This window comes from Paroedura picta, chromosome 3 (genome assembly GCF_049243985.1).
Source record: "Paroedura picta isolate Pp20150507F chromosome 3, Ppicta_v3.0, whole genome shotgun sequence".
Taxonomy (NCBI): domain Eukaryota; kingdom Metazoa; phylum Chordata; class Lepidosauria; order Squamata; family Gekkonidae; genus Paroedura; species Paroedura picta.
Window position 1 is genome coordinate 116315084 of NC_135371.1, and position 26214 is coordinate 116341297.

General features: G+C 46.3%; 2 protein-coding genes across 4 annotated transcripts; one reads left to right on the top strand and one right to left on the bottom strand.

Moving 5' to 3' along the window:
* Window positions 1–770: 770 nt before the first annotated feature.
* Window positions 771–10167, bottom strand: RNASEH2A (ribonuclease H2 subunit A). Of its 2 annotated transcripts, XM_077327236.1 has the most exons (8): window positions 9392–10158; window positions 7766–7837; window positions 7457–7583; window positions 4946–5033; window positions 4504–4641; window positions 3942–4029; window positions 3286–3409; window positions 771–1447 (listed from the first exon to the last, which is right to left on the bottom strand). In XM_077327236.1, exons 1-8 carry the CDS (start codon window positions 9654–9656, stop codon window positions 1309–1311), a joined length of 1041 nt encoding a protein of 346 aa, XP_077183351.1. In that variant the 5' UTR covers window positions 9657–10158; the 3' UTR covers window positions 771–1308. The 2 variants fall into 2 exon arrangements, with proteins under 2 accessions (XP_077183351.1, XP_077183352.1); XM_077327237.1 differs by lacking the exon at window positions 3942–4029 and having other exon boundaries at window positions 9392–10167.
* PRDX2 (peroxiredoxin 2) lies at window positions 9587–25790 on the top strand. 2 transcript variants are annotated; one of them, XM_077327241.1, is made up of 6 exons: window positions 9587–9611; window positions 17965–18070; window positions 18889–19042; window positions 20015–20137; window positions 20751–20881; window positions 25480–25790. In XM_077327241.1, the coding sequence occupies exons 2-6, from the start codon at window positions 17968–17970 to the stop codon at window positions 25563–25565; spliced, it is 597 nt and encodes a 198-aa protein (XP_077183356.1). In that variant the 5' UTR covers window positions 9587–9611; window positions 17965–17967; the 3' UTR covers window positions 25566–25790. The 2 variants fall into 2 exon arrangements, with proteins under 2 accessions (XP_077183356.1, XP_077183355.1); XM_077327240.1 differs by lacking the exon at window positions 9587–9611 and adding an exon at window positions 10251–10407.
* The last annotated feature ends 424 nt before the right edge of the window (window positions 25791–26214 follow it).

Here is a 26214-nt window from a genome sequence, read left to right on the forward strand (position 1 = left end):
TTCAGCCAATATCCAGGCTTTATTATATTTTCATTTATTTAAAATATTTATATACCTGCCTTTTGCAGCCATTACACAGTTATTGACATGAGTTAAAGGAAAGACTAAGAGCCTCTTGTAGCACACGATGGCAAGGCAGCGGAATGCTGTCTGAAGCTCTGACCACGAGGCTGGGAATTTGATCCCAGCAACCGGCTCAAGGTTGACTCAGCCTTCCATCCTTCCGAGGTCAGTAAAATGAGTTACCCAGCTTGCTGGGGGGTAAAACGGTAATGACTGGGGAAGGCACTGGCAAACCACCCCGTATTGAGTCTGCCATGAAAACGCTAGAGGGCGTCACCCCAAGAGTCAGACATGACTCGGTGCAACTTTTAAAGGAAAGACTATTATTTCCATACTGCAGATGGGGATCTGAATTTAAAGTACTTAGTGACTTCCAGGGTTGACAAAAGACCTGAAGAGAAACACCTTGTCCCTGTAATAGACACTCAATAGGATGCTATTTACCAGGTGATATTTAGCTCCAGCAGGCCATTTCAACATATTTAACCTCTATTAAAAGGCTAACATCTAGGCTTGCTGGCAGATCTAGTGGCAGACTGAGATCAGGGACTTTCCTTTCTTAGCTGCTATGCTAAATTACTATATTAACTTCTGACCCTGATGTAGAGCTAGGGAAATTTTCCCACCCCCCATTTTTTCCCTTTAAACCATCAGAAATGGCTTACAAATGAAGGTGGGACAGAGTCTAACAGTACTGAAACTGCAGATAATTCTCAGTGAAGGCTTTATTAACAGGGGTTTCACTGATATATTCATTACAGATACAAATACCGCTGCCACAAACACCCACCCACACAGACCAGAAAGCCATTCTGTCCCTGCAGCAGCACAGAGACTCCCCTTCCGATGCTTCAGTTAACTGAGGCTGCCCTGAGAAAGGAAAGAGCCTTCTTCCCTCAAGCAGGAGTCTTGGGTGGGCTTTTGCCTTACTAGGTTTGATGCAATCACTGTGAATTGCCAAGGGTGATCTCACTCAGACTTTGGAGCAGGACTGAAAATGTGCATTTAAAAATTGTATCCCCTGAAACTAAATTTTAAAACAAAGTAACCCAAATGCCCTTAGCGGGAGAGAGATTCTGCACTTGTTGCTGACACCTGTACTTCCACATTGCTACCCTCAAAGGAGTTATAATCCCTGTTAACAAGAGGAGTTTCTTGTGAAGCCAAAGGCATCACGCTTCACAACTAACAGTACTTTTCATGGACGCAGCAGGTCCCAGCAAGAAGAGAAGAGTCTGCTTTTCCCTAGAGGCCAGTCACCGTCTCTAGCTTACGTTCATGAAAGAAGCGATGGAGAGGGCGCTCGGTAGGAGCATCTTTCCGGGCAAAGAAGCTCAGCAGGGACTGCGTGCTTTTCTGGGATGCATCGTCTTCACTATCATCCCTGGAGAGGAAGGCAAGAAGACTGTGAGAAACAAGGGACCTGTGTTCAGGAATCTCACCCCCCTGTTGTTATCTTGCCACATTCCATTCTATCCCCAGCAGATTCCAGCCTCTCCTACCTGCCTAAGCCACTGACCTCCAAGGAGGGCCAAGATGAAAAACAGGGGCTTTAGCAGTCAGACCTTCTTGCCTCAAGGAGAGAGCACTGGATTCTTCTTCCCACCTAAGGCAGGGAAAGGTCACATGGCTGCCCTTTAAGCTCCTTTTAGAACTGCCTGCTTGCCTGCCAAGAGCAATCTGATAAAAAGGCATTGACACAACTGGCAGCTCTTTAGCTCAAGTGGGGAGCTCCCAGGAAGAAGGAGTGGGCCTTCCTAGTAGCAGTGGGAGCCAGGGAGGAGCGTAAGGACTGTCCTGTGGCACTAAATCTTGCCTGAACTGCACAGGATTTGACCCCATGGCAGATCATCAAAGAGTGAGGACACAGGAGCAGAAAAGGCAAACCACCCTTAGACAGGTGATATAGTGAAGGCCAGAGCTCACAGCCAAAAAATATTTATTAGTGATTTACTTCACCCCAAACTGCCTTACAAAAAAACCCTGTGAGGGAGGGGAGATTGGACTGGGTGTGGGTAATTAGACCAGTGCCACCCCAGCAAGGTTCCTAGGCAGAAACTTTAATTTCATGTAGTATTTTTAAACCCCTCCACTTCCCAAAAGGCTCAGGGCAGGTTACAACAGGTTCAGAAACATGCAATTTGATTTATAAAGTACAATAAAATCCCACACCTAATTCTCTATTCAAATAATTACAGCAGATTATACCACACAATATTAGTGCCACAATTAAACCAGAGAGAGGTGGGGACAATGCTTATGTCAGTTTCTAAATAAGTTAAGGCTCGACAGAGATCTAAGTATAGGCCGGGATATGGACAGGGAGGTCAGTTGGACTTAGGTCTGGCCCTTTGTCTTCTAGTCCCTGTGGAACTGCAAAAGGTCCTGCAGGGCCCTGATCTCCCCAGGCAGAGTATTCCACCAGGCCCGGGCCTTAGTTGAGGCCAGTTTAGAAGAAGAAGAAGAAGAGTTGGTTCTTATATGCCGCTTTTCCCTACCCGAAGGAGGCTCAAAGCGGCTTACAGTCGCCTTCCCTTTCCTCTCCCCACAACAGACACCCTGTGGGGTGGGTGAGGCTGAGAGAGCGCTGATATCACTGCTCGGTCAGAACAGTTTTATCAGTGTCGTGGCGAGCCCAAAGTCACCCAGCTGGCTGCATGTGGGGGAGTGCAGAATCAAACCTGGCATGCCAGATTAGAAGTCCAGACTCCTAACCACTACACCAAACTGGCTCTCTTTAGTTTCCTTGGGCCGGGGATCCTAAGCAAATTTGCTTGCTTGACCTAAGCATTCTTCGGAGGATCTAATGGAAAAGGTGGTGCCGCAGATAACCATTAAAACCATACTGGCTTGATTGACGGAAAGGATTCTCCCAGGTGAGCAGGTCTGCTGTAAATCTTAAACCATTCTTCCCTTCTACCCCTCCCAGCCTCTCCATTTATACAGAACCTAAAACTTTCAACCAGTCAATTTCTGGCCACCAGGGCTGGGTCCCCGCCCCCCTCCGCCTTCTGCACGTTTCCTGCCTTGTCGCTCCCAGGTCAAATGGCTGCCTTACAGAACGTTTTGCAAAACTATCTTGGAAAGGCAGAAAGAAGCCCTGACTCATCACGGTCTGCAGCAGCAGCTGTTTCCTCCTCAACCCCATGGTCTTTACACCCTCCAACCCAAAGCTACATTGATGACTACAACATCCCATCCTTCTTGCCTCCCCATACCTACCAGTGGACAGACACAGCTTTGTTCTCCAAGATGGTCTGAGCAGTACTCCAGCTGAATCGTACAAACTGCGGGTAACCAAAGACAGGGTCCAGACTTTGTGCAAGCCACTCTTTAGTCTTGGGATCTGAAGGGTGGGGAAAAAAATGATGGATAGCCCAGACTCCAGGGAGATTAGCACTCATGGGCATCCTGGCTCCCAAGAGCAGGTCTTAGTCAGGATTCTTAGGTTCCTTTTGTCATCCCTGGGAGGGAAATAGTGTTGTGCAGGTAGCAAATCTCTCAGAGTTCTTGCATCTGCTCTGTCTGCATTTCTCATGTAGCACTTAATGGCCTCCTTGAAACTCATCTAAGCAAGGCACAGGAACTTCTGTGCTGAGATAAACGAGTCAACCTACGGCATTTCTGTGGGCGATGAAGGAGTCCACCCAAGGCATTTTTGTGGGAGCAGGGCAATGGGCAGAAGAGCTACCTGCATCAACAAGACTGATGGGCAGAGAACATCCAGCAGCTGATATCATGTAGTGGAAAAAGGTCCACATTATCCTAAGAAAATCAAACCCTAAACCCAAGAATTAAAGTATAACAAAACAAAGTTAGCTGCTGCTAAGATAATAGTTTACCCTCCCTTCAAGCTAAGCAGGAAGACAGAAGGTTACCATTAGGATAGCCAGAGCCATAATCCAAGGCAGCATCTTCCAGATCCTCCACAAATTTCCAGTTTTTGACAGCCCTGTCCCTTGCCACCTACAGAACGTGAGAAATAAGAATGTAAGAATTACCTTCCTGATTCAGCTAGATTCAAGTCCACTAGCACCTTAGAAGACAAACAAGATTTTTTGGATAAGCTTTCACGAGTCAAAGCACCCTTCATTCAGAGCTCTTGAAAGCTTACACCCAAAACCTCTTTGTTGGTCTCCAAGGTTTTGCTGGACTTGAACCGAGCTACTGCAGAACAACACAGCTACTCTCTGAAACTAGCTTCCTGAATCAGACCATCAGTCTAGCTTTCTGTCTCCATCAGGGGCTAGCATCTAGATACTTGTGGAAAACTGACTATAATGACCAAAGTTATCCTCTAGTATCTGCAGGTATTCTGGGTCCACTTAGCTGTTACGGCTAATTGAGCAACATCAGTTTCACCGTTAAACAGAGTGCCCTAACGAATCCCCAAGCACCTAGGGAGCCAGGAACAAAGGGGTTTCAAAGCCTGGCACTCACCTTAGCACAGATGCTGGCCGCACTGACTATGGGGAAGAGGGAGTCTGCCTTGGCTCTCACAGTGACTTCCAGTCCTGGGAACTGGCGTTTTAGCTTCTCTTGATACTTCTCTGCTGGCCCCACTGTATCTACAAAGACCTGAAGGAGGAAGGCAACATGTTGCATTTGGAGGATGAAATATTCTTGCTACTTTCCACAGGCATGTAGGTTAAGGTGACCAGTTTGTCCCACTTTTGGAGGGACATCTGGGGGTACCTGGCAAATTGTACTTACGTTGAAATTAAAAAATATATTACAATACTATTTTTGCATTTTATGCATTCTATGAAACTTTTTGTTGCTCCATATAGACCAAAATTTTAATCAAGAATGCAATGGTGTCCTGCTTTACCAATGTTAAAATCTGGTCACCTTAATGTAGGTGTTGGGAGGGGGGGCTCACCTCTGCAACCTGTACCCCCACGTCCAAAGCATGCTGGATCAGGCCAATGGCTGTGTCATGTGAAAGAGCATTCAAGTTGTACTTCGCTCTGGAAGGAGAAGGAAGCGGCGCTAACTAAACAGACTTCAATCATCAAACAGGAATGCTGGAAAAGGAGATGGAATTTTTATCACACCCTGGTTACCCCAGGCAGGAGAAAGTGGAAACCACCTGGCCCAGCAATAGTTTTAGTGTACAAAGCAGAGAACCAGGAATTCAAATTCTACACCCTGGCCATGACGTTTGGAGGTCTGAAGAATGAAGGGGCATGAAGGAGCTGAAGGGAAACATACAGCATAGCTGCCTGTCACAATGTTCAGCCTTGAGGGCCATCTAGCGGGCGCGGCCCTGATTCCCTCTCCCCCCCCCCTCCCGCAGTAAGAAGCTTCCCGGGCAGCAAGCTTGCGGCCTGGGAAGTTTTTTACTGCAGGGGGGGGGCGGGGGGGGGAACCGCGGCCTGGCGCCATGGCCTTCACGGCCCGCCACCGGGCTGCGGCCCGCAGGTTAAGGACCACTGCCGTATACAATGGGACTAGGACATCTTGTGATTTTGATGTGATGCCCCTGTTGATACAGGCCAAAACTGCATTCGCCTTTTTTACCGCTGCATCACACTGCCTGCTCATGTTTAGTTTACAATCCACAAGTACTCCAAGGTCTCGTTCACACACAGTGTTACCTAGAAGCGTATCCCCCATCCAGTAGGCATGCTTTTCATTTTTCTGACCCAGATGCTGATGAGAGAAGGCTTCCTCCTCTGTTCTGTTCTCAGATATAGACTGTCCACAAAGACTACACAAGACACACCACAGGGGCAATATTTCACAATGGCCCTAAAGAACAGGTAACTACCCTGTAATATTAAGCTGCACTATCTCTGTCTAAGCTGCACTATCTCTGAAAACAAAGATCATGGCATCCGGCCCTCTCAATTCCTGGCAAATAGATGGGGAAGAAATGGAGATAGTGACAGATTTTATTTTCCTGGGCTCCAAGATCACTGCAGATGGGGACTGCAGCAAAGAAATTAAAAGACGCTTGCTCCTGGGGAGGAAAGCTATGGCAAATCTAGACAGCATCCTAAAAAGCAGAGACATCACCTTGCCAACAAAAGTGCATTTAGTCAAGGCTATGGTATTCCCAGTTGCAATGTATGGCTGCGAAAGTTGGACCATAAGGAAGGCCGAGCGTCAAAGAATTGAGGCTTTTGAACTCTGGTGCTGGAGAAGACTCTTGCGAGTCCCTTGGACTGCAAGGCGAACAAACCGGTCAGTCCTAGAGGAGATCAGCCCTGACTGCTCTTTAGAAGGCCAGATCCTGAAGATGAAACTCAAATACTTTGGCCACCTCATGAGAAGGAAGGACTCCCTGGAGAAGAGCCTAATGCTGGGAGCGATTGAGGGCAAAAGAAGAAGGGGACGACAGAGAATGAGGTGGCTGGATGGAGTCACTGAAGCAGTAGGTGCAAGCTTAAATGGACTCTGGGGAATGGTAGAGGACAGGAAGGCCTGGAGGATCATTGTCCATGGGGTCGCGATGGGTCGGACACGACTTCGCACATAACAACAACAACAAATCTCTGTCTAAAGAGCCTCTTGTGGCGCAGAGTGGTAAGGCAACAGATATGCAGTCTGAAAGCTCTGCCCATGAGGCTGGGAGTTCAATCCCAGCAGCCAGCTCAAGGTTGACTCAGCTTTCCACCCTTCTGAGGTCGGTGAAATGAGTACCCAGCTTGCTGGGGGTATATGGTAATGACTGGGGAAGGCACTGGCAAACCACCCCTTATTGAGTCTGCCATGAAAACGCTGGAGGGCATCACCCAAAGGGTCAGACATGACTCGGTGCTTGCACAGGGGATACCTTTACCTTATCTCTGTCTAAAACCAGTAATGTCAATGGATTTTCAAAGAGAGTAGCTCTGCTCAGGACTGCATGTTAAGCTCGCAAAATGGTCACATGTACAGTGACACATTTTCTCATTCCAGGAATGAGAATGCAGGATCCTCAAGCTTGCATGTGTTCTCTTGCAGACTACTTAAAAGCAAAAGACTTTCATGGGATTCCGCATCCTTTGTGGTTTCTTTTCTTCTCTACCAAGTCAGATTTCAAGCTGTGGTTAGTAAGGGAGAGGACAAATCATAGTTTGTGATGTAGATGTCACCATAAAATACGGTTATCCGTGAAAGCAGAAGAGTTTCATTATCGAATTGCCCATGAAAGGAGAAGGCAGGGGAAGCACACAATAATCTTCTCCCCGAACAACATATGACTATTGGTACTTAGATATGGCCTATGCCAACTGACCACTGCAAGTTGTCTGTTCTGGAATATGATCTACCCAGGATCCATTTCCAGGAACATACAGAACAGAGCCAACACTCTGTTTCTTGGGGGGAAACGTTCCTGTGATTACACACAGGGGCTTCACACTCCCTCTAATGGCTGGACTGCTTTCTTTCCAACCCTGCTTACCGCTGTTGCATGCTCGTCGAGATGAAGTTGGGGGAGAGGATATGCAGGGCCCAACCGACATAATCCTTGGCTGCATTCAATTGCTCAAAGAGTTCCTCCCGTTGAGTCTCTGTCAGGGTCTTGGAGTCTGAAAAGGAGAAAGTAGCAGGGAGAAACGAACTCAGAGACCTGGGGCTCAAAAGACGCAAAATGGAGCTGTGTTCAGTGGAAACTCTTCCTCAGTGGAAGCAGGAGCAATTCCTGTCCAGGTCTCAACTCATGCTTTGCTACAACCCCATCACCATCCCAGCCAAGCACTTCCTTGTTTACCTGCTACTTTAAGGGTTTCTAGGTGCCCCTGCTGCGCCACAGGACAGTAACATATTCCATAGACCATAGGACCTGGGAAGAAAAGAAAACCCACTCAGTCTCAGTTTCCCAGCTACGACACGCAGATAATTCTGGCCCACCCTTACAGGTTTTCTGTAGAATAACTAAATAATGTATGTGGGATGCCTGAAACACTCTCAATACACAACATGATTGACAGGTATTATTATAGCCATAGCACAAAGGTGACCTTTCCAGAGGGGTTCTGTCACCAAAGAGTCTCCTTCTTCAGCCGTGATCGTAGCACCACCTGCTACTGAGCCCACTTTGATAGATCCAGATGTTGGGACTAGTCAGCAAGATAAGTGAGATGACATAACAGAATAACATCTCAGATCCAAATCAATTGTTATTAGAGATTCTTCAAAAAATAAACACAAACTTGTTGCATAACAAAATCTTATATTCTTCCTTATTTTTACTACAAGATCAGAAATTTGCTAGAAGAAAAACACCACAAGCCTCTGTGTTGACTCCTAGAAGTAAATACTGTGGTATGTAGCAGTAACAGAAGTTTTCATTTAAAGGAGAAGTTGACTATTGTCCTGATATATTTGCTAAAATAGTCAACGTCCTAGTCACAGGATAATAGAAGTCCTAGTCTTGTTAGGCTTACTTCAGAGTGATTTTATCCCTCACAGATGCTGTTCTCAGGATATCATGTGTTTCAATGGATTTCCCACCTTGTTTTAAAGTAAAATTATGATTACATACATAATGCCATATTTTAATACAATTGACTTATTAATAGAGTAAGAATTTTGTTTATTGGCTTAAAGGTAAGAAACTGTCAATTCATTTTGTGTTTAGATTTTTTAATCTTTGCTTTACTTGAAAAACTCTTAATTACATAAAAATGTAAGAGAAAGGTTTGGGAACACAGTTGCCTACTAGGGCTGGAGAAAAATGCCGTATCTTTAATAGGCAATTAATGGGATGATATATATCAGATTATTTAATTCCATACTACAAAAAACTTCAGCTGCCTATTTACATTTCTAATAAAGGAGCAAATCATTTTTCTCTAAATCTGTTGGCTGGTCTACAAAGAGATAGGCAGAACATAATAGAAGCAGTGTTGGTCTTTATACCCCACTTTGAGACTGAAAGCATCTCAAAGCAGCTTACAATGGCCTTCCTTTCCTCTCCCCACAACAAACAAGGTAAGTGAGACAGAGAGCTCTGACAGAACTGCTCTTTGAGAACAGCACTATCAGGGCTGTGCCTAAGCTGGGTGGGATAAATCACACATATTGGCATAAAATGGGAATGGCAAAAATAAGGCACAAAACCAGGCAGGTAGTTTCTAATCCCTTTGCAATTGCTTTTTAACTCATACTCACAAACTTTATCAGAGACTATTCGCTACCACGGCCATTTAAGGGGCCCGCCCAAGAGCACCCGGGGAAATCTATACGTCGCGTCTTGTGTAAGAGGAAAGCGCAAGTGGGAAGGATTCGCAGGCGGGCCGCTCGTCCCGCTGCTCCAAGGGGTCCAGCCTCGATGCCGATACCTGAGAAATGCCCCGGTGCTCCTCCCCCTTCCTCCGCCCGACCAAGGACCTACCCAGAACCGGGCCCCTGCCTGCCTCATCAATGCCGAGGCTGCACGGCTCGCTCCGACAAAGGGGCGGCACGGCGGACTCCAGCAAACAGTTCACCGAATTGTCCCGCTCGAAGGCTCCCAAGTCCATATTCGCGCGCGCCCTGGAAGCAGCGGAGGGAGACGGAACAGGAATCACGCGGGGAGGCGTCAGTGCGCAGCTTTCTGGGGATTGTAGTTCGAGGTAAGAGGAGGATCCCCGCCTCCACGAGCCGCTACCAAGTTGCATTCCAAACTTGATTTTGAAAAGAAAAAAAACTTGCTGGAGATTCCATCCGTTAATTTATACTAATGCGACGGCAAGAACAAACTTTCCCTGGTTTCTCTCCCGCGCTAGAAGAAGCGGAGATGCCACAGATGAGTTCGGAGCAGTTACAGCAGAAGCATGTCGGAGGACACCGAACCTGCCGCGAGTTCTAGCATGAGCGTTACTCGCGCCACTAATCAATGCTGCCGTCTTGTGTTTTCAGGTGGAATTGTCTAGGAAGGCTCCTCCCCTGCCTTTTAAGAGGCAGAAATCCATGCAGCTGCAACATGGAATGGTATCAGCCCCTGTCGTATATGAAACTGCTGAAAGCAAAGTGCCGAAGCGGGTGGTAGCTCAGTTTCATTCGGGAACCGGGGCTCCATGTGCACCCCGGTCCTTCAAGTTTGGGAGACAGTTGCCATCTTTGTTTCGGGAGCACGAGGCTCCAGCAAGGAACCTTTCCCCTTGGGGAGGAATCGGCGAGGCCCGCGAAAGTCTCACCGCGGGGTGGGTGGGGGTGGGGGTGGGGGGGGGGGGTGGCTTGCAGTCCTTGGTGGGAAGATGCGCGCACGAGGCAGCTCCTTCGGGCCCCGCCCTCCGAGGCTGCCTTAGCGCCTCCCAGCCCCGCCCGCTCCAGCCGGCTGCCTATAAAGCGCGCCACGCCTCCTGCTCTGCGTTCGGCCCGCTTGGCTCTGCCTGGAGTGCTGCTGGACCGCGGTGCGCAGACGAGGCGGTAGGTGGGCGTCCTTGCATCGCTCCTTTGGGCGGCTCTGCAGCTGCGGAGGCGCGGGATGGAGGCCGCGGAAAGCGAACGGGCGGGCGGGCGGCCTCCAAGCGCTCGGTGCTCGCTTCGTAAGAAGCGCGGCTCTAGAAGATGCGACTGCTGCTGCTGCTGCTGCACGCGCTGCAGGAAGGATTTAAGGCCGGGGTCTGCGAATTGGCTGCTTTTTTTGAGAACTAGTTGTCTGGGAGCCGGTGGAGGCCATTTAACCGCGGCGTCGGCAGAACAAACGCTGTCGCCGGCTATCTTGGACTCCGTTTTAGCAGGGTGTCTCCTTCCCTTGCGGGCGCTCTGAATGCTGCCCATTGTGCTCTCCCGAGTAGCAGGAGTGTCCTTTGTGTTGCGGATAGCCGGGAGAGGGGGGTGGGGAAGCGAAGAAGACTGGGTTCTCGTGCCTCGACTCCAGGGGCGTCCGCGGCCTTCTTTCTGTCTCTACTTACCCCCCCCCCCCGTGCACGCCCAGCGTACCTATCGGGCGGTCCCAGGACAGTAACATGCGGGGGGGGGGATGAAGTGTTAACACTTAACAGTGTTAATAACCAACAAACCCCAAAGAATTGTTAGTATTGGCCGGAAATGGCCAAGGGGGACTTCTAAAGAAAGTGGGTTGATTCACAGCGGGGGGGGGGGGGGGGGAGGGGGGAGCAGCCAGTAGAATTTTGACTAGGAAAAAGAAGAATACTAAAAAAAAAAAAAAAAGGATAAGAATTGAGGATAGAGTGCCATCAGAACTGGTTGATTTGAGCAACTTCTCAGCTTAATTTGCCTAGCTGAAAGTGGGGCACAGGATTCTGAGTTCCATGCTGGTGAGATGCACAAAAACCATGAATTGTTCCCAGTACCCCTCTATTAAGAGCCTCTTGTGGCGCAGAGTGGTAAGGCAGCCGCCTGAAAGCTTTGCCCATGAGGTTGGGAGTTCAATCCCAGCAGCCGGCTCAAGGTTGACTCAGCCTTCCATCCTTCCGAGGTCGGTAAAATGAGTACCCAGCTTGCTGGGGGGTAAATGGTAATGACTGGGGAAGGCACTGGCAAACCACCCCGTATTGAGTCTGCCATGAAAACGCTAGAGGGCGTCACCCCAAGGGTCAGACATGACTCGGTGCTTGCACAGGGGATACCTTTACCTTTACCTTTTTACCCCTCTATTGGAAGCCCCTCTGCAAATAGGAAAAACATGTGTTAAACCCTCTTTTGCTTAATACCCTTTTTTCCCTCGATGTGCTCGTCTGTTTGCTTATGAGCTTTAATACGGAGGGATGTTCCAAGTTGGAATCAACCTGCCTGCATCCTCAAGTGGCACAGTACATTCTTAACACCTCTGGGCTTGGTTTTGCAACCTCAGGCTAAAGGCTGATTTGCACATGCATTGGAATATCTGTTGGTGATGCAGAACAAACTTTGAATCCAGTGTCACCTTTTAGACCAACAAAGTTTTATTCAAGGTACCAGGGGCCAAGCATTCAGGAATACAACGGGTGCTAAATTGGAGGGTGGAGTGGAAGAACTCTGAGATGGCCTCCCCGTCCCCCCAGGACCTGGAAAGGCTGCAGACAACTGTTAGGGAACTCACCGGCAGGGGCAGCTCTCACAGGGCAGGGATCTGCAGCCTCCAGGCCTCAGATGGAAGTGGAAGAAGGAGGGGGTAGCCGGTGGTGGGGGAACAGAAGGCAATGATTGGCTGGCCGCTGGGTAGACAGGCAAGCCGGTTGGAGGAGAAGGCACTCAGGGGCAGTACAGCTGCCCTGAGTGGGTGTTAAGCACTGAATGGCACTTAAGCCATGAGACACATTCCTCCTCCAAGGGCCTTACCAGAAATATTAAGTGGAACAGATAAGTTTTCGTGTGCACACACATTTCATCAGATACTGAAGTGTGCACACAAAAGCTTATACCTTGAATAAAACTTGTCTTAAAGGCGCCCCTGGCCTCAAAACTTGGTTCTGTTATTTCAGACCAACATGGCTACACACTTATCTTGTTGGTGATGCAATTACTTTATTACTAGAACAATGGCAGAAAATCTATGAAATGTATCCAATGACATTCATCACAGTTATGGGAAATGTTGTGGTTGGCTCATTCATTTGGTATTGAGTAAAATAATTTCCTATTGTGCCAGCCTACTCTTGCCTGCCACAGAACACTACAAAAGATGGCATGTCAATCTCCTTGGGAAATGTTAGCTTCCACTTCATTTGGTTGCAGGTTGTGCCTCCCACATAAGAATGCGTTGAATTGACCCATAGTACTAGGCAAGAGACATTAAGTGTTTTCTTGCTCTTTGAGCTTGCCCTTCTCTCTGATATGTCACTGGTTATAGAAAACCATCAGTGTATCCATCCTACAGCCTATTGGATGATGCAACTTCCTAAGCGATTAGTACCCATCAGCACTGATCACTGATGTTCTGGATCTAGGTGTGGTGAGAACTTGCAGCATCCTGGCTACGTTCTAGCTGGTGCTTGCTGCAGTTTGCTTCAGTTCTGCCTCGGTCACAACGCTAACCTTCCTGTTTTCACTTGGGTTCAAAATTCAATGAAAGCTTGTGGGGTGGTCTTGGAGCAGTCATATACCTTCAGCCTCATCTGCTTCTTAGAGCTGTTATAAGGAGAATATAAGGATATTCTTATACTAGAGGCAAAGCATATAGCACCCAGGAACCCAGGGTGCTAGCACATTCTCCTAGACTGTTACCTTCCTGGGTCCTGGCCTTCCTGCTCGATCTTGAGATCCAGTGTGGTGAAGTGGTTAAAGAGTAGCAGACTCCAATCTCAGAAGCTGGCTTTGATTCCTGACTTCACCTCCATATGCTGCCAGCTGGGTTGCCAACCTCCAGGTGAGAGCCTGGAAATGTTCAAGAAGATGAATAAGAAAGCCAGGATGAAAGAGAAAGAAAGAGGGAGAAGGAAGGAAGGCATCAGTTCTCCTGGAGAAAACAGCTGCTTTAGAGGGGCATTGACCCTCCTATCCCCATCTCCATACAACAGTGTCTATACAGGTCACCACTGTTCCAACCATCTGATCAAAAACCCTACATCTTCCAGAGGCCTGGCAAAGCAGGGTGGGGGAAGGCTGCCTCTTTCAAATGCACCCCCCACACCTCCCAAAGACCAAGCTGCTCGGGGGGGAGTACCATAGGATATGGGGGTGGGATGGGCTGCTTCCTTCCTGCCCCCACAACTCCCAAAGGCCAGGCAGGGAAGGTTGTGGGAGGGGCTGCCTCCTTTCAATCCCTCCACATCTCCCAAGGGCCAGGCTGGGATGGGAAGGCTGCTGGATTCCCCCAACTCCTCTGAGGAGAGGGAGGGAGGGGGAAAGCGAAGAGCACTCCAATGGCCAGCTGCAGGGTGTTGTGGCCTAGGTCCTGTTTGGAAGGACTCCTCAGAGGAAAAGCTTTGCTAGGAGCTCCAACTTCATCCAAGCCTCAGCTGAATGAGAGCTTAGCCTGGCCAGATGTTCAACAGGCATAGAGCTCTGACCAGCAGGAGGGAATAGAGCCGCAGATAAACCAGGGCTTAAATTCCAAAGTTGTTGCATTAGCTCCTCATTCCTCTGCCCAGCCTCCAGCTACAGCTCCCTGCCTTCTCGGCCCACGTGGCTCACCTGAGCTGATTAAGCTATGCCAGATGTGCTGGAAGACAGTTCCAGTCTAAAAGACACCGCACAATGTTAGCAAGACAGTTGCTGACTGCAGAAGACTCAGTCAGCACAGAATGAGGACAGAGGCTGCTGACAGCCTATATTCGCTTGAGACTGGGAGGCCTGGGTTGTGGAACTGCTTCTTTTGTTGATGCCCTTCGACTGCCTGAAAAAAACCCTTGACTCTCTGGACTGAGTTAAGACACTCATTGCATTTTGTCTTTCCCTTGGCATTCTGTTTTCTAAATACTGATTGTCTCTGCCTTTCTGGCAGCTTGTTTGTGCTTCCAGCAGAAAGCTGAAATCTGAGACTATACAGGAGGCAACCTGAGACTATACAGGTTGGCTTCCCTCCGTTTCCTGAGGGAGGTGGAGTGTGGGAAGAGACAGAGAATGGGGCAACGTATCAGCAGCAGGGCCTTTCAGAGAGGTCAGTACCTCTTCCACCTGGCAAGCAATAGGAAGAAAGAAAAGAGGACAGATAAGCCTCACAATTGGCCCTCATTGGGAGAGTGCACTTTCTCTATTGGCCGCACACCCCCAGAGAAGGCCAATTCAGTAGGGATTGAGTTGTCTGCATGCGTTTTGAACTGATTGGCCCTCATTGGCAGAGTGTTCTCTCCCTATTGGCAGCACAGGTAGGGAGTGAGTTGTTTATTATGTTTAATGATTAGTGATAAGAAATATAATGAATAAGAAAGGAATGATTTAAGCCACTGTGGATCCCTGTGGGGAGAAAAGTGAGGTCTAAATGAAGTAAATAAACTTTCTTCCGTTAATTTTGTGTTTATATTTCACTCAATAGTTCATTTGCAAAGTTGTGCTATCCCATACCACCCCATTTAAATGTTTTATACCAGAAGGCAGGGACAGCCTCAAATGAAGAAGAAAAAGTTGTTTTTTATACCCAAATTTTCACTGCTGGAAGTATCTCAAAGGGTCTTACAATTGCTTTCCCTTCCTCTCCCCAAAACAGAAACAGTGAGGTAGGTGAGGCAGGACTGTTATGTGAGAACAGCCCTATTAGGGCTGTGATGAGTCCAAAGTCACCCACCTGGCTGCATGTGGAGGAGCGTGAATCAAGCCCAGCGGGCCAGATTAGAAGCCGCCACTCATAACCACTATACCATACTGGCCGAACATGTCTTACATTAAGCAAAACCTAAACCAGGTGCCAAGACAAAACTGAAGTTGCTTTACAAAAATGATAATGGGGAAGAAAGCACATCAGAACTTTCTTTGCGACAGTTATGGGAAGGCTTGTCTAAGGGAAGACAAGCTGTTGGCCAAAGAAATGGGAAAGTAGACTTTTAAGTGGTGGCTGGTCACTTGCTAAACCATTTTTTCTAATGACCTTTGCAGGGATGGAAGGGTGAGAAACAAATTAGGGCTATAATTCTTAGGATAATAAATTCTTAGGATAATTTTTTTAAGCAAGCTACCATCTATCAACCTGCTAGCTTGCCTGTATTTCTGCTTCTCAGTGATCTGCACTTACTTTCCTTTTTAAACAAAAAAGGATTGCTTGCATCCAGAAGCTATATGATTCAGCTCAGGAATTCCAGTGTAGAGCTACTTGATGTAGCACTTCGCATGGATTGCTTTTGCTTAACAGATTATACTCCAAAGCTTGTTTGACTGACTCTCATGTGACTGGGGATTTATGCAGGGTTAGAGGAGGCCGTTTTTTCTTCTTCCTCTAAAGAAGTCTACCAGCTTTTTCAGCATCTAGTTAAGGCACTGGTGAAAAGCTGTAGACTTGGGAAGATGTGAATCTATCACCTGACAAATGGAAGAGAAAAATTGGATGGATGGCTCCAGCCGATTAAGCAGTAGCTCCACTTCTGATATAATACAGTGGTCCCCAACCCCCGGTCCAAGGACCGGTACCAGGCTGCAGCTCCTCCCCGTCTGCTGCCTCGGTGGCTGCCCTGCTCATCTTTGGTGTTCTCCAGCGGCCGCCACGGCTGGGGCTCCCCCTCAGCATGGCACTGCGCAGCAGCTGCTGGCAACGCCCCCCAGTGGGAGGCAGGAAGATAGGGGCGCCGGCAGGAAAGCAAGTAGAGCAGGGGCTCAGGTGGCGGCAGCGACATCCCTCGGCAAAAGACTGCCCCCCCCCCCAGGCCTCAGTAAAATTGTCAAGCGTTGACCGGTCCCCGGTGATAAAAAGGTTGGGGACTGCTACTATAATATATTCTCTAGGACCAAAATCTTTGGGTTTTAGTTACAGATCCACAAACATTTGGGCAAAAAACTGAACCTTGGAATTTGTCCAGAAAACATAAATCTGATAATAAGGAGCCACATTACCAGTAAAAGGGTGTTCTGTGTATAGAAGCTGGTTGGAAGATGCTGTTGGGGGGGGGGGTTAATAGGAACTATGGAACTGCACAACCTCAAATCCCCAGGCCATTCTTGTTTCAATAGGTACTTGTAGATCTTTCCCACTATCTTGCATATTTTAATAGTGCGTCATCTAAATCTGGTAACATTAGTGCATATTCAGCAGTGGTTCCAAATAAATGTTTGGGTTTCCTTTAATAAACTTATTATAGCTCAACAGAGGCCTTACTCCCTCTGTTCTGTGAGCAGTTTCAACCCAAGTGAGGACCTGCTCCTGTTCTAAGAATGCCAGGACAGTATCTAATTAACTGACTTTGCAAACACTGTAGGCAGCAAGAAAAAGTATTGTAGAAAACAAATGTCAAGAGAGAAAGACGGGGACTGGGGAACTGTTAGATTGCTACCGGTGAAACAGAATTCATTAATCAGCATATTAAATCCCAGTTCTTGAAACCTAACTTTGTCTTTCCCTTTTTTGCCTTTACTTAATGAGGCTTCCAAAAACATTTTATTGCATATAAGACTCTTTTATATCAGTGAATCTAGCTGCTTTCTTGTACCATTTTAAGAAATGCCGTTAATTATATTCCAGGGGTCCCAAGTGAGGTGGGCCCATGGGTGATGTCTTGCCTACAGACACTCTTTTTTGGGGCCTTCCGCATTCTTTTGGAAAGCAGGTGAGGCCAGGTGGTGCTTTTGTCTAGGAAGGCTTCTGATTGGCCATTGTAGATAGATTGGCTGTGCAGACTTTTTAAACAAATCAGAGTCCAGTAGCACCTTTAACACCAACAAAGATTTATTCAGGGTGTGAGCTTTCGAGCGCAAGCACTCTTCATCAAGACTGTGATCTTCTTACATGACAGGGAATATATAGCAAAAACCAATTATGTTACATTGCTGTGGACGCAGCTACCACCACAGCACAAGTACCTTCACTGTATGACTGCAGGTAAGCTATGGCTGGTTCTGCCTCCTGCAGTAGCTGTTTTGTGGCTCAGCTCACCATATGCTATTAGAATTCCAGTGGTGCCTGCAGGCTTAGAAAGGTTAGGGACCCTTGTCATATCCCATTGAGCTAGTTCAATGGCTACTATACTTAGTTCATATTTGGCACATTATTCTCCCTCCATTATTTCTTCAGAAGAAAATCTGTCAGGTGAGCCGTGAGAGGTTGATTGGGCTCTGGGAGCTAAATGAACCTCACAGCAGATTGGGGATTTGAACTTGAGTCTTGAGCCACTATACCATGCTAGCTCTAGTAGCTCTGTGATCACTGAGGGAGACAATGGTTGAAATGCCTTTAGTCTCTGTTTTGTAAATAAAGGACTGTATACATGGCATTGTACACTATTATTTTTGTCTTTGAAATGAATATAAGTCTTTTTGAGCAAGCAGTCAAACTCATTTCAGGGTCTTTTTACGTTATATTTCAAGAATTGTGTATTTATATATAGTATTGTTTCTCTGCAACTATTTGCTTCTTGGCTATAGTAGCCCTCCTAAGCATTGTGTTATTTGTTGTTTCAGAAAATGTCTTCTGGTAATGCTCATATTGGGAAGCCAGCTCCAAACTTCAGTGCCACAGCAGTGGTGGATGGAGCCTTCAAGGAAATAAAGTTATCAGACTACAAAGGTAAAAGGTTGCTGTGGTTTTCTGTAGTCTAATAGCACCTTCTGTGTCATTTCAATATCATATGCAGCCTTGAGCTTGTTGAAAGATAGGATGTAAGTGTAAGGGGACTGCCCTGCTCTATGCCAGGGAAGGAACACAGGCTGGGGGAGGGATATGAAGGCCCTGCTGGAAGTCCTCCCCATGACTTTCCCCACATTTTGTGATGACATGGTATTCATTATCACAAGAAGTGGTGGTGGCTACAAGAATGGGCAACTTCAAGAGGGGAATTCAATAAACATGGAGCAAAGGTTCATCAATATCTTGTATTTTTGGTGCTTGGGGAGCAGCTGTGGGAGGGCTTCTGGAGTTCTGGCCTAGTGTGAACCTCATGATGGCACTTGGGTTTGGGTCACTGTGTGATACAGTGTGTTGGACTGGATGAGCCACTGGCCTGATCCAACATGTCTGCTCTTATGTTCTTAAGAACTTTCCTCTTCTCCTGCATTCTGGCTTTGGGGCAAATGAGCATCAATCGAATAAGAGTTTATTTTCATGCCTTGTTTTCATACTCCACTTTTCACTACTTGTAGGAGTCTCAAAGCGACTTATGTAGTATTCCACCTAGAAATGTCTAGTCTCCAATTGCATGGTTTACAGTGTCTAATGTATATGTTCTATTCTCATGGTGTACAGATGATGGTAGTGGATTTGGCATAGTTCAAGTATTCTGCATGTACTATATCCTTCTACATAAAAGCACCTACCTGAGAGGAACTGGGCAGGGTTGGCTTGTGGATCAAAGAACTTAGAACTGTGATTAATGTTCTTTCACCCAGGCAAATATTTGGTTTTCTTCTTCTACCCCCTGGATTTCACCTTTGTCTGTCCCACGGAGATCACAACATTCAGCGATCGAGTTGAAGAGTTTCGCAAGATCAATTGTGAGGTCATTGCTGCTTCTGTGGACTCCCAGTTCACCCACCTGGCTTGGTGAGACTTCTAGCACTTGGATATTGGTATATGTATCCATCATGTTGGGAGGCTGATGCCATAGACAAGAAAATGAGGGTCAGGAACAAACTGCAAGAATTTGCATTTCCCGAGGAGGATGCTTATCTGGTATAATAGACTTCAGAAGATTTCAAGCTGCATTTAGAGTACTGGCTTTTATATAGCCTCTGGTCATCTATATCTGTAGTCTAGAAAGTATCTTATGTTCTAGCAGAAACTCCCATTAGAGGAAATGTGTATCTTATCTGACACAGATGGAGGAAGGAGCATTTTTATGAAAAATTAGACTTTACCTGTTAGCTACACACACACTAACTACTGTTGAAAAGCAGGGATTCTCTTAATTTGCATAACAAAAGCCTGACTTGTCACAGATACATTACCAATGGCTGAAAACTGCATGGTCACCTGAGAAAGTTTAGGCTCTGCTTAGGCAGAGGACTGGGGCTGGTGCCTCAGTCACAAGTGGTGTCCCTGGGCTGGGTGGCAGTGAGACAAGCGTCAACGGGTGGAAGGGTGTGGAGGTCCTCCACCAATCTTATCTAGGCAAGCCTGCCTGTTGGAGCTTGATCAACTGTCTTGTTTGTCACATGCAGAGCAGTTGGGACCTAGCTAACGCTTTGCACTAAATGAGCGTGGAGAATAACCCTTTCCTCCATGAGGTAATAAAACAAGTTGTAACTGATCAAGAAAGCAGCCATTTGTCTGCCTTGAGCTAAAGTTCTAATGAGGGAAGCCTGGCACCTGTGCCATCTCGGCTTCAATCTGGGAGTCTTGCATTGTCTATTTAATGAAAACTAAGAGGAAGATGCTTTGTAAAATTCTTGGTTTTAACTGTGGCTGACTCAGAGCTGTGGTTTGCATATTCAGTTGGAATTAAATGGGATGGATGCTACAGTTTAAAATAGAAACACACCTTTGGAGATGTTAACAGTGACTTCTTAAAAATAGGATCAATACCCCACGAAAGGAAGGGGGCTTGGGTCCTACAAGTATCCCACTTGTGGCCGACATCAATCATAGTATTGCCCAGGACTATGGAGTGCTCAAGAAGGACGACGGCATTGCATACAGGTAGGAAAGCCTTAAGGCTTAATTCTAATGCATGGAATAGGCTGTAGCCAATATCACTTTGATGAATGTGAAAGTTTTTACTTCCCAGGAAAAACCTGGGTGATACAAAGCTGGCTGATACAAAATCCTAGTTTAGAAGTTGTCTGCAATGCTGTAAATCTATCTACTTATAGCTGGTGAGGGATTTATTTGTCCAAAGTTACTTCATGCCTAACTTTTTTTATCTCCACTGGAATTAGCCAAGCAAACAGTGGTAACAGGACCAAAAGAAGGTATTCAACAATGAGTTAGTGCTGAATTTTGTCCCTAGTGGGTTGAAGTATTCTAGAAGCCAGTCATTTCTAGGAGAACCTATTGGAGTGTGCTTCTCCCTTCCATCTTTGCCCTGTCCTTCCCAGTACTTTAATTTGCTAGGTCCATGATGTCAAATATTCAAAATTTCCACAATCTAAATTTGCCCATGTTGGTGGCTAAGGTATTCACTCAATTCAATGGAGAGTCCAGACATAGACTCTTAAGATTCAGTGCTATGTAAGGTTCCCCCTTGTTTGCCATAGACTTCTGCCGTTGGAAGAGGACTGAATTAGGTATGTCATTTCCCCTCTTATTCCAGGGGCCTATTTATCATTGATGACAAAGGCATTGTGCGGCAGATCACAGTAAATGACCTTCCTGTGGGACGTTCAGTAGATGAGACGCTGCGCCTGGTGCAGGCCTTCCAGTTCACAGACCAACATGGTGAAGGTAAGGGCTGGACCTTCCAACAGGACTTGCGATAGCTTGAGATAGGAAGATGGGTTCAGTGTAGGGAAAAGTCAGGTATGTATAAAGTAACCCTGCTTTATCATTGCTCTTGGAGTCTTCAGAAATACTGCTTTTTTCTGTTTAGAGCTTATCATGGGTCAAGATGGTGACCTGATCTTTTGCTTATACTATTATTTACACCTAGAGAAGATTCTTAAAAGCCACAAAATCCAGTATGTAGCATTTTGAGAAAGTGTGGCTTTCTTCCTTCTTGGCTCCTTCTCATCTTGTTTTTATATCATCTCCAGTCTGGGTAGCCAGTGTCATGTGTTTAAGAGGGTGAGTGGAGGGAGACTGTCTTTTTATCATTATATTTTTATTATTGTATTAAATTTTCTTACGAGCCTCTTGTGGCAGAGTGGTAAGGCAGCAGACATGCAGTCTGAAAGCTTTGCCCATGAGGCTGGGTGTTCAATCCCAGCAGCCGGCTCAAGGTTGACTCAGCCTTCCATCCTTCCGAGGTCAGTAAAATGAGTACCCAGCTTGCTGGGGGGGTAAACGGTAATGACTGGGGAAGGCACTGGCAAACCACCCCGTACTGAGTCTGCCATAAAAACGCTGGAGGGCATCACCCCAAGGGTCAGACATGAGTTGGTGCTTGCACAGAGGATACCTTTACCTTATTTTCTTATTATGTTGCTGTGGTTTTATTGTAAACTGCCCAGAGTCTACTGCAGGGAGGGGTGGTATAGAAAATATATATAAATAACAATACAAATTAATGTGGTATGGCCATTAAAAGTCACACCTCTCTTCCAGAGTTCTGAACTAATCCTTGTGATTTAGGCCTCATGCAGATCCAAGTGAGTAGCTTGTCATCAGAGCCTGTGGAGCTCCACTGGTGGATGGGAGGGGCGAGCCAGCCTCAGTTTAAGAAGTGTGAAGAAACCTTTACAACAAATTTGAGTAGGGGTTTTGTGGCTCTAGAAAGGAGCTTCAGCCAGGATTTTTTTTTAATTAGGGCTTTGGGATCACCTAAGGGGGGGGAAAGCTTATTTTAGGGGTACAAATACGCAATCCTGTTAAGAGAGCCTCATTCCTGACTGGTATGTACAGGTTCTTTGGCAAGTTGCACTTTAAGAGTGAAAAGATTCAGGTGTGTAGCTGTGTTGGTCTGAAGCAGCAGAATAAAGCTTGAGTCCAGTAATAAAACTTTAAGGCCAACAAACTTTTATTCAGGGTACCTTGAAGAAAGCTTTACTGGCTTAAAGGTGACAGTGGACTAAACTTTGTTCTGTGAAAGAAAAGAGCATCCTGCCTAGGTTCCTTGTCCAGAGAAAGGGTGGGGAGCAAATCTTCCCTCAGGGGTTCTTTACTTTGAGAGTCGGCTTGTTATCCACATATCATATGTACCTTATTAAATACTTTATTTTCTGTCCAATAATGCTTTGTGAGTCATTTTCACCTGTGTCTTATCTGAAGTCAAAAATCTAAGAAGCTGTATTCTCTATTTACCTCATATATAAGTATGGCCTTAGTCTATTTGGTGTAGTGGTTAGGAGTGTGGACTTCTAATCTGGCAAGCTGGGTTTGATTCTGCGCTCCCCCACATGCAGCCAGTTAGGTGACCTTGGGCTCGCCACGGCACTGATAAAACTGTTCTGACCGAGCAGTGATAACAGGGTTCTCTCGGCTTCAGCTACCTCACAGGATGTCTGTTGTGGGGAGAGGAAAGGGAAGGTGAATGTGAGCTGCTTTGAGACTCCTGGTAGAGGAAAGCGGCATACAAGAACCAACTCTTCTTCTAGTAGGTTTGCAAATAAAAACTCATCCTGGAAGTTAAAATGTCTAAATGGAGACCAATGTACTTTGGTTGTATTATGACAAGATGAGTCACTGAAGAAGACAATAATGCTAGGAAAAGTTGAAGACAGCAGGAAGAGAGGAAGGTCCAACATGAGACAGATTGACTTCCACCAAGGAAGTTACAGCCTTCAGTTTACAAGACCTGAGCAAGGCTGTTAACAATAGGATGTTTTGGAGCTCATTCATTCATAGCGTTGCCATGTTCGAAGCAGCTTGAAGACATTTAACACACTCAACATGGTTATATTTAAAAGGGAGCAAAATTCAACAACTGTGGTCCCTAAACTGGACAAAGTGCAAACTACATGCTGTCGCTGTGTAAGAGTCCTATGAAATCGACAACTACAATAGTACGAATAGAATGCTGTGGATGTACGAGTCATAGTATCTTAAGTTTACGTTATACTTAGCCTAATCTTTTTTTTCTGCCCATGGACACATAAATGGCTGCAGTGCTATCAGTCCGTGCATCCCGAAGCCGGCTTGTGGCATGTTACAAACAGTCCATCTGTAAAACCCCATTAAAAATACTAAAAAGCAGGACATAAAATTACAACATATGAATAAGGAACATGGTGGTATAAAACAACTACCCATCCCCCCCATAATATCCAATAGAGGAAGAGGCGAGAGGGAGCCATTACCCAACGCCAATAGATGACCCTGGCATACTGCTGCATTAGCACAGGGGGGGGGAGGGAATCAGATCTTCCCCTCAGACCTGGCCTTAACCGTAAACCTGGTGGAAGAGCTCCATCTTGCAGGCCCTGTGGAATGCAGAAAGCTCCCGCAGGGCCCGCAGCATTAAGGTGTGTAGCAGCACATCCTCTTGCCCTGGCCATATGGCCAACATTGTCTTGACCATCCAGGGTAAAAGAGGTTTTATCATCATTTGACTTAACCCAATATAATACACTGCAAACCTAAAACTGGTGGCAAGGAACCTTTTTTGTAGGTTACAGTGCTGGAAGAGTGAGCTGAAATCCAGATTACTGTCTTGGCTGCCAAGCAGCTGTGTTTCTCCCCCACTGCAGTGGGGTGCTCTGGCCTTTAAGGGAGAAAGAAGGCAAAGTGAAGCCTGCACATTCTTAGCTCTTCGTAGATAAAAAAGATTTCGGGGCGAGGCTTCCTAGAACCTCCCAGCCTTGGGTTTGTCTGTCCTGTACTCACTGGCAAATTCAGATATATATTTTCCCCTTAGGATGTTGAAGCCTGCACTCTGAAGGGACCTTTGCTTTTAAAGAGCTGCATAGAAGGGAAAACTCTGCCAATGTCTTAGCTTAAAGAATTTCTCTTCTATCCACTCTTTTAAGATACAGAAGCTTCTAGCCAACCTGTATGCTTTCTGGGCTCTACATTTGCAGTAGTTTGGAAATTCTTCTGCTGTTATTGCCACCCACGTTTCCGGGTATTGCCTCTTAGTCTCTTAGCCAGTCTTCCCGCCCACTATATCTTCTCATCTCTGCCTCTCCAGCAGTTACATATATCCTCTACCATCCTTATTATTCAATTTATTAACCACCCTTCTCTGTATCTAGCATTGGGGTGGTGTACAATATATATTTCTACAATGGTGTTCAAATCAGAAAAACTAATAATCATAGTAAAAACTCCCATCCCAGGGCACCATCTCAGTATATCTGGGTGGCATGGGGTGGGGAAGAGGCACGTACAGTCCATCTGTGCTGCAGGCAATGTCAGGCTTGCATCTCTGCTGACAGCGTATTTCACCCGGTTGAAGTCAGCCACATACTTGTGGGTGACACCGGGCCAGTCACTCACAGAATGATGGTAACCCACTTTTGGTCTGCATTGAGGAGAAAAGCAGGATATAAATGTTTACATAAAATACTTCTTCCGTAGAGCTTAGTTTGTCTGGGGGTATATCGGGAGACATGGTCTTTGAGATACACATGAACACTATGAGGCTTTATCTCCTCTTCAGTGACTCCTGTCTTCCTTGCCATTTCTCTGCTAGATTCCATGGTCTATTTCATCCCCCCCCCCGCCTCTTTTTTTCTTTCCTACCGCCATAAAGATTCACCTTGCTTTGCCCATTCAGCCCCCCTCCCCCTTATCAATTTATTTTTAGTGTCTTTCACCCAAACTGATAAGGACCACTGAATGACATTGGTCAACTTGGCCAGAGTGCTGTGGTGATTGAGTCTCAAATCTCCCTCCTTATCCATAAATGTCACTAGGTGACTGTGGGCCACTCCCTCAGTATGCCTGACCTGCCAGGATGGTTGTGAGAGCAAAACAGGAAATGGAGAGCCATGCATTCAGCCAGAATTCCTTGAAGGAAGAGCAAGGACATAAGTGTTTCAGAGAGGCTGCTTCCAGAAAATCCCTCAACACATTACAGTATAGCTTGCCAAAATCTGGTAGAACAGTGAAAAAGAATGGTTCCTATCAAATGTCTAGTAGTTAACCCATAACATGCAAAGATAGGGAACAAGACCATTCCCATGGGAGGTAAGAATTTCTGTCTTGGAAGACATACTGGCCAGGGGCTCCAATCCACATAGAAAAAGAGATTGATCTGGTGTGCCGGAATACTAGAGATGTTCTGTTTCAGCACCTCTGTCGCTCACTGTTGAATTCAAGTAGAATTGGTCGTCTTGTTCTAGGAGGTCTTGTCCCACGTTTGTTTTCACCTGCTGAAGCCTCTGAATTTCTAGCCCTCTCTTTCTCCACTTGCTTTAACATGTTAACTTTGCTTTTTCCTGCAGTATGCCCAGCTGGCTGGCAACCTGGTGGTGACACCATCAAGCCCACAGTGAAAGACAGCAAGGAATATTTCGCCAAACAGCAGTAGACTTTTTGTCATGTGTGTCAGCTGTGCTACTGAGGGAATCTGTTCAAATGTGAAAAGGGTATTTGATACCGAATCTTCTCCTCCAGCTTCTTCTAGAGGAGTTCGTTTTGTCGAGCTAAGCTACAAAAGGTCTCCCATGAGTAGTTCATAGAGCTAGCTTGAATGTAAGTCTGGATAGGAAATTTGATGTTCATGTCTCAAATAAATGCATTGATCAAAAAAAAATTTTATTTACGTTATTTATATAGTACACCTAACACACTGGGACTCAGAGTAGATTATGGCGAGGGAGTCAATACAATAAACAGGACAAGGCATTCGATAAACAATGAAATAGGATAAGAGCTGTAGAACCAACCAGAAACCTAAAAAACAGAACTGAAGCAAGGCTTAAGTGTTAACATGACATGTGAAATGATGTAAAACTGCATAGTCCAGTTTACAGCAAATTATACATGGTAGTATAGGTCATTCCTTAATAATTTGTACAGTGAATCATTTGTATAGTGCTTTCATAGAATCATAAGAGTTAGAAGGGAACCTCCAGGGTCATCTTGTCCAACCCCCTGCAGAATGCTGGAAATTCACAACTACCTGCCCACCACAGTGATGCCAATTCCATGTCCAGTTGATACACACACACACACAC